At 42.7% G+C, this 14135-nt stretch overlaps 3 protein-coding genes across 8 annotated transcripts in view; 2 read left to right on the top strand and 1 right to left on the bottom strand.

The window, feature by feature from the left end:
* The window catches only part of ABRAXAS1 (abraxas 1, BRCA1 A complex subunit), a 23139-nt gene extending 19438 nt beyond the window's left edge, over window positions 1-3701 (top strand). Inside the window, exons 8-9 of the mRNA XM_008062868.2 lie at window positions 2014-2128; window positions 2822-3701. Coding sequence (XP_008061059.2) covers window positions 2014-2128; window positions 2822-3258 — 552 coding nt within the window. The 3' untranslated portion in view covers window positions 3259-3701. The remainder of the gene's footprint in view (window positions 1-2013; window positions 2129-2821) is intronic.
* Window positions 3702-5834: 2133 nt separating this feature from the next.
* Window positions 5835-12677, bottom strand: MRPS18C (mitochondrial ribosomal protein S18C). Of its 4 annotated transcripts, XM_008062867.1 has the most exons (6): window positions 12520-12677; window positions 11389-11441; window positions 8077-8160; window positions 6748-6805; window positions 6146-6205; window positions 5835-6060 (listed from the first exon to the last, which is right to left on the bottom strand). In XM_008062867.1, exons 1-6 carry the CDS (start codon window positions 12617-12619, stop codon window positions 5984-5986), a joined length of 432 nt encoding a protein of 143 aa, XP_008061058.1. In that variant the 5' UTR covers window positions 12620-12677; the 3' UTR covers window positions 5835-5983. The 4 variants fall into 4 exon arrangements, with proteins under 4 accessions (XP_008061058.1, XP_021570589.1, XP_021570590.1 ...); XM_021714914.1 differs by lacking the exon at window positions 6748-6805 and having other exon boundaries at window positions 12520-12625; XM_021714913.1 differs by lacking the exon at window positions 8077-8160 and having other exon boundaries at window positions 5838-6060; window positions 12520-12641.
* Window positions 12678-12953: 276 nt separating this feature from the next.
* The window catches only part of HELQ (helicase, POLQ like), a 49541-nt gene continuing 48359 nt past the window's right edge, over window positions 12954-14135 (top strand). For 2 of the 3 annotated variants that reach the window (XM_021714912.1, XM_021714911.1), the window contains exons 1-2: window positions 12954-13283; window positions 13832-13841. In XM_021714912.1, coding sequence (XP_021570587.1) covers window positions 12974-13283; window positions 13832-13841 — 320 coding nt within the window. In that variant the 5' untranslated portion in view covers window positions 12954-12973. The remainder of the gene's footprint in view (window positions 13284-13831; window positions 13842-14135) is intronic. The other variant, XM_008062865.2, reaches the window with a different exon arrangement.

The raw sequence follows: 14135 nt of genomic DNA, 5'->3' as shown, positions 1-14135 counted from the left end.
GTCTCGAACCCACAGGCTCAGGCAGTCCACTCACCTCAGCCTCCCAAAGGCGCGGGATTATAGGCTGAGCCACCAAGCCCGGCTTAACATTACACTTTTAAAACACGAATGATAATACAGGAGTTGTAGAAAATAGAAACTCAGAATCTCACCATTTTAACATTACTTTCCCTTGACCATGTCCAGCTTCTCTCTAATGTGTACATATTTTGACATAGTAGACAGCCGTCAACTATGTACACATCATGATTCTTTTAAAGATATGGTATACCATTAAACATTTTTCATGTTGCTGCACATGCTTTAGTTATTTTTAATGGTAGTATGTTTCATACAGCAGTATATATATATATATTTGTGCCTGTAATTCCAGCTACTTGGAAGGCTGAAGGATCACCTGAGCCCAGCAGGTCAAGGCTGTGGTGGCTGTGAGCGCACTACTGCCCTCCAGCCTGGGCAACAGAGTGAGACTCCAACTCAGAATAAATAAATAAAGTAGCATACAAGTGCTTGGTATTGAGGTATTCCATAAACTAGCAAAGTAAAATTTATATAAAAAGCAAATAATAGGTTGGGTGCAGTATCTCACAACTATAGTTCCAGCACTTTGGGAGGCCAAGGTGAGAGGATTGCTTGAGCCCTTGGGTTCGAGACCAGTCTGGGAAACTTGGTGAGACCTCATCCCTACAATAAATTAAAGAAAAAAAAATTAGCTGGGCATGGTGGCGTGTGCCTGCAGTTACAGCTACTTGGAAGGCTGAGGTGGAAGGATCACCTGAGCCCAGCAGGTCAAGGGTGCAGTGGCTATGTGAGCGTGCCACTGCACTCCAGCCTAGGTGACAGAGTGAAACTCCAACTCAACCCCCCTAAAAAAATAATGAAAGCAAACAGTATTTGACATATATCACCAAAAATTTTATTACTTATGAAGCTTACCTGAAATTTTATCTGTGCTCTCAAATTATTTTATTTTGTAGAGTATATGCAAAAAAGTAGAAGAGAGTGAGCAATATATATGTGAACTTTGTGCAAAATACCAACTTGAGCTAAAATGGAGAATGTAGAGGTATATCACAAGAAGTATAAGCAGAAAGCAGCTAATCTTTAGGGAGGACTCGGAGGCAGGAGCTGGAATGCTGCAAGAATTGTGTGTGTGCACATCTCTTTTCTTCTTGGTTTCAGATTTTTCTGTTTCATCTACTGGTAGACTGGAAAAAAGTCAGCCCACAAGTCCTGCATTTAGATCTCTTCTGTCCAAGAGATTAGGACTTACCAGTTGGCTATATACTATCTCCACATTCCCATGAGAGACTCTAATTGGTTCTACTCGGTCAGCTAGGGTGAAAGTGGGTGCAGGGGTTACTGGCAAACTCTTAAGTCAGGGCAAAAAGGTGTGTGCAGAGTAGTCTGGGCAGACAAACCCTAAGGAGCATCCACTAAGCTGGCAAAAGAGCTGTACCCTCTAATTGGATATTAGTTAAGTTGGATTTTATGTTATACAAGGAACATCATCTTACATACATCTTTGTTACCCCAAATGGCATTACTGGGTCAAAGGTTATTGGTGTATTTATAGTTTTGAAACTAATGACACAAGGCTGATCTGCTGTTCAGAAGTAGTTTCTCTTACAAGAATTTAAATCTTCAATAGTTTCCTTTCATCAAAGTAAAATATACTCACTTATCCTCATTTTCATTTACTGGCAGTTTCTTAGTGTTAAATGTATGCAGTAACTCTGCACCTCAGTATTTTCTGTTTCAAAATGAGTTAAATATATCTGTGTATTACCAAAGAAATAACTGATATGATAAAAACTGTATAAATGTGAATTGATGCATCTGAAGAACATTGTATAACCTATAAAGTTGAATGGAGGCCGGGTGCAGTGGCTCATGCCTATAATCCCAGCACTTTGGGAGGCCGAGGTGAGAGGATTGCCTGAACCCACAGGTTCAAGACCAGCCTGGGCAAGTTGGTTTTTATCTCTGCTCTTAAATTATATTATTTTGTAGAGTATATGCAAAAGAGTAGAAGAGAGTGAGCAAGCAGTAGAGAAATTACTAAAGGATGTAAACAGATTAAAACAAGAAATTAATGAAAGGAAGCAAGGACAGACTCAAGGAGCACGTAAGTAAAAACAAACACGTCACTACTTTCTATGTTTTTATAAAAAAGTCTCACTGATTGGAATTGTAGCTGAGCCAACTGTGGTAGGATAAATTTGTCCATGTTGGGATTAAAAGCAGTTATTTTATTAATACTCTTAAGTTCCACTGAAAAAAGAACATGGTATGATAGCAGTTATGCCATATTGTCGACATTAAAGAACATAACTTGAACTTTCTCTTAGAATGTTGTGGCATAGCTGGGTCCAGTGGTTCACACCTGTAGTCCCAGCACTTTAGGAGGCAGAGGAGAGAGGATTGCCTGAGTCCACAGGTTTGAGACCGACCTGGGCAACTTGGCAAGACCTTATCTCTACAATAAATAAATTAAAAAATGTGCTGGGTGTGGTGGTACTCACCTGTAGTTCCAGCTACTTGGAAGGCTAAGGTGGAAGGATTGCCTGAGCCCAGCAGGTCCAAGGCTGCAGTGACCATGAGTGTGCCACTGTACTCCAGCCTGGGTGACAGTATACCCCAACACACACACACACACACACACACACAAAGAATGTTGTGGCATATAAACTAAAATTTGGAATTATGCATGTCATTATTCTCAGATAACTGTTAGAATCTTTTAAATTTAATTTTACTAATAATTATAAAAGATCTGTATAAGAAATGTGATGTTGAACTGTGATTTGATTTTGGTTAGGAGAGAAGAATGTCCAAGAAGACTCCCAGGAGAACATTTTTCTTTGTCAAGCTTTGCGGACCTTTTTTCCAGATTCTGAACTTCTTCATTCCTGTGTTACCTCTCTGAAAAACAGGCATATTTTAAAAAGTAGCTGTAATTCCAGCCACCATCTTGATGAGGTAGACAGTCTGACCTTAATGGCAGCATGCACTGACATTCCTGAAACTAGTTCAGCTGGGACACCCCAGATGATGAAGCGTAAAGCTTTAGATATAGATGACAGATGGCAATTTAAGAGATCACGGCTGTTTGAGACACAAAACAAACCATCTAAAACAGATACTGATAGTAGTAACCAAGAAAAAACATCCCCAACAAGCAGCCCAGAAACAGATGATGAGATGGAGAAGACGAAAAAAGGTTCTGTTGAATATCCACCATCTCCTACATTTTGATCCTTTTAACCCAAAAAGAGACTTTTGATTTGGCTGAAGGGCAAAGCCAAACAAGTCTCTTGTTTTTACCATATTCAGCCACTTGGAGTAAAAAAGTTAATTTGTTTTTACTAGGTTTACCTATTTGCAGTAGGTTTACAGATAAGTTCTAGTTCATTTATTTTATAAAGTACTTTAAAAACTATCAGATGCTTTTATTTCAAAACATTTTTTCCCCTTTTATAAATTGTTGGGGAAAAAAGCTTAAATAGATGCATTTTAAACTTGTACAGCATTCTTTAGAATTGGAAAAATGAGAATAGCCTTATTTTCACATTGTGGGAAGTTTATATGAAAATTTATTTTTATGGACATCATTAAAATTCCCACTCCTTATGTGATGATTTAAGAAGTACATTATGGCTAGGGTTGTTGAATAAAATGCTGGACATTGCTGTATTTGATATACTTGTTGTTGTAGGCAGACATTCAAACAGGGTTTCCTCTTTGCTCTCGCGTCACCAGTCAACACAGAAAAGGCTTCTGTAACCAAGTCTGAGGGCTTCTCCTACCATCAAGCAGTGGACACCAGTGGGGTGTCCTCCAACTCAATCCAGCACTGTCTGCCTGGAGATGTCAGATTCCAGAGTGAGTCTCAGTCCCCGACTTACCCCTACCCCCCAACACCAACATCAGCTGTAAGTCCAGGCCTCTGAACCTCTGACCAGTCAGCTTCAAGTTGGGTTCAGTTAATTTGTGGGAGCGACTCACAGAAATCAGGGAAACACGTACATTTACTGGTTCATTATGAAGGATATGGCAAAGGATACAGAGGAAGATGCGTAGGTGAGGCATGGGGAAGGGGGACTTTCCGGGAACCTTCTCATGCTCATTCTGGGAGTTCCTGGAACCCAGTTCTCCGGGATTTTATGGAACCTTAATGGCATCAGCATTCCTTCCCCCAGTGTATAGGGCGAGACCTTCTCTGGGGAGGGTCTTAAGACCCACAGTCAGAAGGTGGGGAATGATCAGAGTTCTGCCCTGGAGCAGGTGAAAGGAGGGCAGGAGGAGGTATGAGAAACTAGCCAGGGCCATGGGGGTTCTGACCAGGAACTGTGGGTAAAATGGTTACCTACAGAAGAACATCACACTAACAGATCTGAAATCAAATTTAACTAGGTCTCCTGTACTTCTGGTCGCTAACTGTGGAAGCCCTAATGAAGACACAACTATAATGGACACAAATAGTAATTTCTCCCCTAGAATCCTCTACACAAAATGTAGTAAACCCAAAATTTTGAGTTGCAGTACAAGGCTAGTGATACAGTGTGTTTGGGTACAGCAGTTGGTCAAGTAATTGAAAAGGATAGTTAAAGTGAGCTCAGAAATAATACACTCATAGGATACATAGGAATGTCTGTCACAAAGCTTTCATTCTAACACGAAGCAGAGATGTTCGTTCATCTGCCAACCACTTGGTGCAGTGCCAGGAACTTTTCTAAGTACTAAGTCCGGTGGCAGGAGTTCCAATGCAAACCCTGCTCATTAACCTTTACAACTTCTGGTTTGTTTCTTTAAAGTGAAGAATGTACAAAAACTTGCAAAGCAACAAAGAAAGTACAAAATGCAACCAGGATTTTCCATTTCACAGCCCTCACCCCTATGTAGTTGTCTTAATCACACCTAACTTGACAACTCTTTTTAAGGCTAAGTTTATCAAGTCTTTCCAAAGCATTGCAATTTTCATAGTAACAGCTTCCTTTTTGTGCTCTTATTTCATCAATACAATTACAAAACTGACATAGATCTGGGAATAAAACAGCTGACTCTTGGCAATGCAGAATTCAACAGGAAAGTTGTGGCCTTCAGTGTGATTATTAGGACACAACGCTACGGTGTAATCCACAAGTTGGTTAAGTGAAGGCTGGCTGAGTATTCACCTGTGTGCAGATGCATCTATGCCTTTTCCACACACTTTCTGTGGCGTGTACCCAACACCTGAAGCCTTCACCACGTTCTACTCACTGGATGGAAAGGTGAACGTGTACTTTGACATGTGCTCTTCCATCCCTCCTTCCTAGAGTAATTACTCGTCAGAGAAAATCATTCCTACTAACAAAGATTTTTATCCTCTATGTGTTTACATGTATTAATTACCATGGGGTGTTTAAAATAATACTAGGGATTTGTACAAATCATGTTTTACTGGCTTCATAACTATAGTCCTGCACATGGCAGAAGGATAATCAGAGTTGTCAGTCTAAACCCACTACTTGTATCACTGGAGAAGATGACCAATAATAGGTGACACATAAATCATCCCTTTATATAAAGGACACTACTGGTTGAGATAGACCTGTCTAGGAATAAATGTGTCCTCTTGTGATAGCACTGCTAACCATCCCAATGTAGCACTTCTACAAAAGGAAGACCCACTCTTCACCAGGCAAGCAAGCCTACATCTGCTAATTAGAAAACAATTCTGAGCATTTTCAACTCCAGTTGAATGGTATGTTGTATGAGTTACCTGGAGACCAGCTACAAGTGCCAATCACACAGAACCACTTTTACTCAAGGTATGTAAAGTATAACAGGAGTTAACATTTTAAATATCTGTTTAATGGGCATTCAGTGGTATGGAGGGGAAGCTTCAATCCTTTTCTACACAAAAGTTGGTCTGAGTCAGTATTGGCATCATACAACTTCTTACTGTAAAATAAGTTTATTGGTGGTAACATTATATAATTTATTCCCGATATTTGATGTTACAAACTTTAGGGTCTTTGAGATATGCAGGATCCTTGTATGTAACTGGCATAAACCCTGTAAGGAGATAATTAAACTTAATTCACAAAAGATAATCAGCAAACTTTTGACTCACTCAATTCCATTGTTCAGGTGTGCTTACCCATTATCTGAGCTCGCTTAATTGCTTTCGTGATTTCTTTTTGTTTCTTACCACACAGACCTATAAAATAAAAGACTTTTTTATTCATAAGCAATCAATATTAAAAATGTATAACAATTTTAGAAGTCGGGTTGGTTGGGTTTTTTGTTTTTGTTTTTGTTTTGGTCAAGGATCAGAATAGTAAATCTTTAGGCTTTGTGGACCATAGTGCTCAGAAGCAACCATATGGCACTATGTAAACAACACAAGTGGCAGGGTAGATTTGGCCTATGGGCCAAAAAATGTTTGCTGACACTAAGTTTTAAGAATCAGTCTAGGAATGATTATAGTATATTCCGAAACATCAAGAACACAACTTTTTCAAGTCCAAATTTTCTATATTTTGTCAGCCTGTAGTTAGCTCTAAGTATAAGAAGACATGCAAATAATAATCCTTTTGGTCTAAGAAGAGGGTTTTTTCAAAGTACCTAAATCCAGTCCCTGCAGTATCTGATCTAATAGTGACTTATTGCATGACCTTAGAATTTGCCAGTTTTCCTAAATGACAGAAGTAGATTGGATAATCCTTATCTACATTGAAATTCCTGTGATTAAAAAAATACCTGTTATGTGCCTTCCATAAATGCATCCAGTAAATGGAGAAATAAACTGGGACAAAAGCTGTTTTGGAGATGTAAAGAAAAGATATTATTATTATTATTCACCCCGAATGTGTAAATTACAAAAACCAAGCCTTACATACCACCTTCAAGTTATATAAAATTTATACAATTTCAGACAAATTGTATAAAATATGAGAAAAAATTTACCTTATCCTATTGTCATATTTTTAAATAAATAACTATAAAGTTAACATCTATCAAGTGTGTCCCAAAAAAGCTTATATATAGCTAAACAGTGTAATCAGCATATACTTTCAGTGCTAAATCTGTTTTTAATATTTCCACAGATAAATTTCTAAAATACTGCTGCTTAAAAAAAAGCTACTAGCCGGGCTCGGTGGCTCAGCCTGTAATCCCGTGCCTTTGGGAGGCTGAGGTGACTGGATTGCCTGAGCCCGCAGGTTCAAGACCCGCCTGGGCAAATTGGTGAGACCTCATCTCTACAATAAATCAAAATGAGCCGGGCGTGGTAGCGCGCGCCTGTAGTTCCAGCTACTTGGAAGGCTGAGGCAGAAAGATCGCCAGAGCCCAGCAGGTCGAGGCTGCGGTGGTTGGGAGCGGCACCTGCACTCTAGTCTGGGCGACAGAGTGAGACTCCAACTCAAAAAAAAAAACTACTAAAACATTTCACCTATCATGATAGGCTATAACTCACTTAATCATGAAGATAAATTATCAGACTACTTTGAGATCTTCAAGCACATCAGGCCATTTGCTGTAATTTACATTTTATTAAATACTTCTTTAGAACTTTCTAGTCACCAGACACTGTGCTTGGCACCTTGCGTAATCTCCCTACTATGTGTTTTTATAATTTCTTAGTTTCTGTCTCTTAAAGGTAGCTATCACTTTATATTACTGTCAGAATATGTAACACCAGCATCACTCTCCCCAAATTTGACACTTCTAGTTTGCTGAGATAAATAATACATGAAGCAGTGACACAGATGGTGACGTAGAAATCAACCAGAAGAGCTTTTTCCAAAGCACTCACCCTCATCAATTGAGAGTCACTGCCACAGTGAGCTATTCTTAAGACATTTGGGGCAGAGAAAAACAAACTGAGTGGAAATAACAGTAAATGAGGGAAAGTCAAGGGGCTCTTATTTAAATAAAGCAGAGATAATTTTGTATGTAGAATTATAACCAGATTTGAAATTATGCAGTTGCTAAAACAGTTGCCTCTAAAGAACTAACTTGATTTTCCTTAAGCAGGACTAATGAGCAAAATCCTAAAATCGAGTATAGTGAAGTAAAACCAGATCTCACCTGTACATTCTTATAATCTACACGTTTTCCACACAAGATACACTTCTTAAGTGGCTCCTTATAAGGATTTTCCATTGGAACAGGCTAGGACAAAGGAAGGAAAGTTGGATCATACAATGTGCTAACTTTGAATTTAAATTTAAAGGTTACTAGGGCAGGCACAGTAGCTCACTTCCAGCACTTTAGAGGCCAAGGCAAGTGTCACTTGAGCCCGAGAGTTCGAGATCAGCATAGGCAACATAGTGAGACCTCATCTCTACAAAAAACTAGCCAGGGTATGGTGAAACGTGCCTCTAGTTCCAGCTACTTGGGAGGCTAAAGCAGGAGGATCGCATGAGCCCAGGAGCTTGAGGCTGCGTGATGGCCATGATTGTGGCACTGCTTTCAGCCTGGGTGACAGAGACATCGACTTAAAAATATATTTATTATTTTTTGAGTTGGAGTCTCACTCTGTCGCCCAGGCTGGAGTGCAGTGGCATGCTCACAGCCACCTCAGCCTCAACCTGCGGGGCTCAGGTGATCCTTCCACCTCAGCCTTCCAAGTAGTTGGAACTATAGGCGCGTGCTACCATGCCCGGCTAATTTTTTGATTTATTGTAGAGAGGAGGTCTCAACAAGTGGCCCAGGCTGGTCTTGAACCCCTGGGCTCAAGCAATCCTCTCACCTCAGCCTCCCAAAAAGCTGGGATTACAGGCTTGAGCCACCGTGCCCAGTCATAAATGTGTACGTGTGTGTATGTATGTGTATATATATATATATATATATATATATAAATTTTTTTTTTTTTTGAGTGGGAGTCTTACTCTGTCACCCAGACTGGAGGGCAGTGACACTCCCGGCTGGCCATCACAACCTCGACCTGCTGGGCTCCGGTGATCCTTCCACCTCAGCCTTCCTAGTAGCCAGAACTACAGGCGTGCACTACCACATCCGGCTAATTTTTGATTTATTGTAGAGACGAGGTCTCGCCAAGTTGCCTAGGTGGTCTCGAACCCATGGGCTCAGGCAATCCTCCCGACTCGGCCTCCCAAAGTGCTGGGATTACAGACTGAGCCACCAAGTCTGACCAGAAAAAATATATATATATTAAAGGTTACTATACTTTTTTTTCCCTTTGAGTTGGAGTCTCACTCTCACCCAGGCTGGAGTGCAGTGGCATGCTCAAGGCCACTGCAGCCTCAACCTTGTGGGCTCAGGTGATCATTCTGCTTCAGCCTTCCTGGTAGCTGGAACTCCAGGCACATGCCACCATGCCCAGCTAATTCTTTATTTATTGTAGAGACAAGGTCTGGCTGTCTTGCCCAGGCTGGTCTTGAACCCGTGGGCTCAGACAATCCTGTCCCCTCCACCTCCCAAAGTGCTGGGATTATAGGTATGAACCACCACACCTGGCTAGGGTTACTATACTACATTTAAATCCACCCAAAGAATCAGTTACACCTTTCTTACTGTGCTACATAATTTGTACAAGCTTTATATTGTTTCAGTTTGGCTAAGGAGGAATTAACTAATGGAGGATTCTGGAATAAAGTACAATCTTTGTAGAATAAAAGGGTGTATACACTATTTAACGTCTGTTCAACTCTAACATCCTTCTTGTGTTGCTCATAACTTCAACATACTAGAGAAGGTTCTTATTTACTTACCTTGGTATAAATAGAGATAGTAAAGGGTACTGATACTAGTAGCAAAGACAGGGATTATTTAAGAAGTTTTTGTTCTGACATAGAAGTTTTTCTCACTCTTCTGTTTTTAACTTTTTTTCTGTGTCAGGTCATTTTAGCATGGAAGAAAATAACCTCTTTCTGAACTCAAACACAGTTCTTAATAAACAGTATTTCCATTCTGGAAAATAAAAAAAGGGGGAGTTTATGAGACAATAAAAAAAATTCAAGTCTGATAGGCCAGTGATTGCTGAAATGCTCTGACCCAATTGTAGGCTACTAAAAACTTTTCATTTAGATTAAGAATAACTTTTGAATACTGTGCTCTTTAGAAAAGAAAATAAAAACATATGGCATAACAACATATGCTATTCTTAAATTAGCATAATCTCTAGGTAGTTTATCCATCTCCATTTTTGTCTAGTAGGTGTTTTAACAATATTTTCATTTTGTAAATAGATAATACCTATGGATTGCTGTGATAAAAGGTTCTTGGACTTCAATTCTGTGACTCCAGACTGCTATATAAGTTTGTATCAGTGTTTCGGGCTTTTCTGTCTTCACCACTGCTGCAAAATTTCAAATGAATGGGACTATGTGTCTTTTTCTGTGCCAAGGACACAAGGTTTTCATGTCCCAGTGGAATACATGACCAAAAAAAAGGAGTAAAGTTCATTTACTCTCTTAAGGTATGGTGTGTAGATGAGATGATCAAGACGGATGCTCAGAGGAACTAGATGAGTTTTGCTTTTTCCAGTTCCTCAAATTTTGCAATTTACACATAGCTCACGTTAGGATTATATTCCTTCTCAACTCTGTGCCAAGTGCTCTGTATGTCTGATTAGTGTCAAATTACCTTTACATGTAGTAAGAAAAGCTATACTGCCCCCAGTCCATGCTAGTACTTTTAAACCCTTAAAAATTTTAATTTCAGTCCCTCATTTATTAGGGTAATCACCCCCCACTCCAAAAGTAATGAATGAGATAAAGGGAAAAAATGAAAATTCAAAATGGGGAAGAAAGCCAACTTACAGTTATGCTTTACACAATCCCTTTTCAATTATCTACTAGTCCATCTACCAAAACTATATTTACAATTCCCAAATCATATATCTTTACATTTAAGATCTAGGAAGAAGCCAGGGATGGTGGCTCATGCCTGTAATTCCAGCACTTTGGGAGGTGGAGGGGAGAGGACTGCCTGAGCCCACAGGTTTGAAACCAGCCTGGGCAACATGGCAAGATCTTGTCTCTACAATAAATTAAAAAATTAGCCGGGTGTGGTGGTGCATGCTTGAAGTTCCAGCTACTTGCAAGGGTGAAGCGGAAGGATTGCCTGAACCCAGCAGGTCAAGGCTATGGTGGCTGTGAGGGTGCCACTGCACACCATCCTGGGTGACAGAGTGAAGCTCCAATGCGGAAAAAAAAATCTAGGAAGAAAAATACAGAATTATAGAAGCCATGCTTCTAGGAATCCTCTTCAAAACTTAAATGACTATAATCAATGAGTTATAGTTTCTAGACTCTGAGGAGTGATTATCTTCTTTAGTTGTTTTGACCTAATGCTGTATTCTATCCCAACAGTTAAAATATAAGAATTTGATCACATTTGCCAATGTCTTACTATAGAAAGAAAAAAAATTCTTACCAGGTCCTCATTGCTGGTTACCTGTTGAAATTGTGAACAACTTCTCCGGAACGCTGCAATTAAATAGAAATGGCAATAAACCACTTATTTTTGTTAGCTGAGTAACTAAAGAAAGATTGTTTTTATGGAGTCAAGATGAACGGAGAGACACAATATAAAGAAAGATTTTACCTTCATTATATTCACAATTAGTTAAAAACCTTTCATTAAGATTTTAAATGGGTGTGCTTTTCCAGGGCTTTGGGGAAAGGGCAGATATTTCCCTGACCATACGACCTCTCACCTGTTTTTCTTTTTTTTCTTTTTTCTTTTTTTTGAGTTGGAGTCTCACTCTGTCGCCCAGACTGGAGTGCAGTGGCCGCTCCCGGCCACCGCAGCCTCGACCCGCTGGGCTCCGGAGATCCTTCCGCCTCAGCCTTCCGAGTAGCCGGAATTACAGGCATGTGCTACCACGCCCGGCTGATTTTTTGACTTATTGTAGAGATGAGGTCTCCCTGCCCAGGCGGGTCTCGAACCCGCGGGCTCAGGCAATCCACTCACCTCAGCCTCCCAAAGGCGCGGGATTACAGACTGAGCCACCGAGCCCGGCTCTGTTTTTCTTCCTGACATTCATTTTCCCCTTCACTCCATGGTTAGAGACACGATTAGACATAGATTTTAATGCAAAACCTTATAGGGCAGGCAAGAGAATGGCACTGTCATACGAAAAGAAAATTGAATGGCAGGCCCTTTCCGGAGAGTAGTTGACAGAGAAGCACAGAGCAGGTAAACTGTAGAAATTATGTATCCGAAGGTCAATGTCACAATCTGGCTCAGATTGGAGACCGCCAGACAGCAGGAATTTGCTGCTGAACGAGCCTGGAAATGTCCTGTCCGCACCAAGTTTGTCATCAGGTAAGTCCCCGTCTCTTTCCAAGAACCGCTCTATCAACTTCCTCGTAGATTTAGCCATTTAGAAGGAGCGTCCTGGGCATCTCACATCCCTCCAGGGCTAAGATTCCCACGCATCTTGGAGAAACTTAATTCCCTAGAAACCGGTGTCGTCTCGCTAAAAGGGGCGACTCCACCGACCATGAGGGTTCAAGCCACGCCGGCAACGCGACAAAGGAGCATAAGACGTGGAGACTGTACCCGTGTGCGTCCCCGGATGCGTAAGGCCGACAGCAGCCACGACCAGGCGCGCCAACCTTTTCCTCCCAAGGACTCTGCAAAACATGACCACCGCAGCCATGGTTCCGCGTTCCCCCGCTTCCTTTGGTGCTGAAGCTCTCGAACGGTCCCTTCCGGTGCTCTTCCGGGTCGGCGCGCGCGCTCCATTAAAAGGTTCCGCGCGCCAACTCAGGGGAAGCGCGAAAGAGCGGGCGGGGTTTCCATTGCGCCTGTGCGGCACTTTTCCGTTCCCGCCCTGAGGGTCAGTGGCACTGGCGATTGGATTAGGAGGAGGTGGACGTGTCCGCTCTGGCCTCTCGGAGGCTCTGGGGTGGCCTTGGGTCTTTGCGCAGGTGGATGGAGACGGGGGCGCGGTTTCCCCCTGGCCGCTCCCCCTGCTCTGCCTCCCGTTCTTCCTCCCCTTGGGCCGCTGGGGATGGCGTCCGAGCGACCGGAGGCCCCCGCCATGGAGGAAGGCGGGTCCCGCATCCGCCGGCGGGTGTCTGTGCGCAAGAGGAGCCGGCCGAGCCTGGGATGCGCTTGTGTCGCGCCCCCCGCGGCCGAGCCGGGCGAAGAGGAGGAGAAGGACGTGGTGGCCGAGAGCCGTCGGCGGAAGACCGCAGGCGTGCAGCCGGCCGAGGTAACGCCCGGGGACGCGTCCCCGCGGGAGGCTTGCCCCCTGAACCTCCCGGGGTGGTGGTGCACACCCAGACCTCCTGCGCAACCCGCGGACAGGGGGAGACCAGGCACGGAGGCTTGGAGCTGGAGGCTGCCGGTGCCCTTATCAGATGCACATGGTTGACCGGTGACATCAGCTCCTCCATTACTTCTCTTGTCCTTGTTGCCGCTGTTAGTCGGCGCTTGGGAGGCGTTGCCTTGTCATCTCCATCTCTGTGTAGATATGAGACAGATGCCCGAGACACAGAAATTGTACACGCAGCGGGTACCTGGCACGACTGAGACAGGCCTCGACTTCGAAGTTACTGCTGCGCCCCCTGTACTAACAAACTCTGTGGATTGAAGACCCATGAAATGCTAAGCACGTTGTCCAACTAGTTACATCATCTAGATTTTTAGTAGAAACGGGATCTTGCAGTGTTGCCCAGGCTGGTCTTGAACTCCTGGACTCAAGCAGTCCTCCCGCCTCGGCCTCCCAAAGTGCTGGGATTACAAGCCTAAGCCACCGCACCGGGACACACAGATCTTACCACAGTAACCAGGACCCAAGGAGTTGGGATGCTACAGTTCTGACTTCAAATAATGCATTCTCCGAGTTTACATCTCTTCTGTCTAGACCACCCCAAGTCAGGGTGCAGATTTTCAGTCTCAACTCCAAATTCCTAGGAACTCCTTGGAGTGTCTAGTGGTACAGCCATGACTTTGTTACAGGCCCGCCTCTGTAGATTGGAGTCTGGGAAGGGAGCACTGCAAAAACTTGTTGTGACCTGACATCTCAGTAGGTGTCTACCAGTTTTGCTGTCATTTTAAGGATTTAATACAGGCTTAAGAATTAGAATCGGGCCGGGCTCGGTGGCTCAGCCTGTAATCCCGCGCCTTTGGGAGGCTGAGGTGAGTGGATTGCCTGAGCCCACGGGTTC

Source organism: Carlito syrichta, unplaced genomic scaffold (assembly GCF_000164805.1).
Source record: "Carlito syrichta isolate Samal-C Ts95f unplaced genomic scaffold, Tarsius_syrichta-2.0.1 Scaffold305872, whole genome shotgun sequence".
Classification (NCBI taxonomy): domain Eukaryota; kingdom Metazoa; phylum Chordata; class Mammalia; order Primates; family Tarsiidae; genus Carlito; species Carlito syrichta.
This window is presented reverse-complemented; position numbering and strand designations above follow the sequence as displayed.

Bases quoted from the DNA above. Each gene is read 5' to 3' on its own strand.
- MRPS18C (XM_008062867.1), bottom strand. From the start codon at position 12,619: ATGGCTGCGGTGGTCATGTTTTGCAGAGTCCTTGGGAGGAAAAGGTTG. The intron at 11,442-12,519 runs GTACAGTCTCCA...ATTTAATTGCAG, and splicing joins GCATCCGGGGACGCACACGG to CGTTCCGGAGAAGTTGTTCA. The intron at 8,161-11,388 runs GTAAGAATTTTT...CCTTTGTCCTAG, and splicing joins TAACCAGCAATGAGGACCTG to CCTGTTCCAATGGAAAATCC.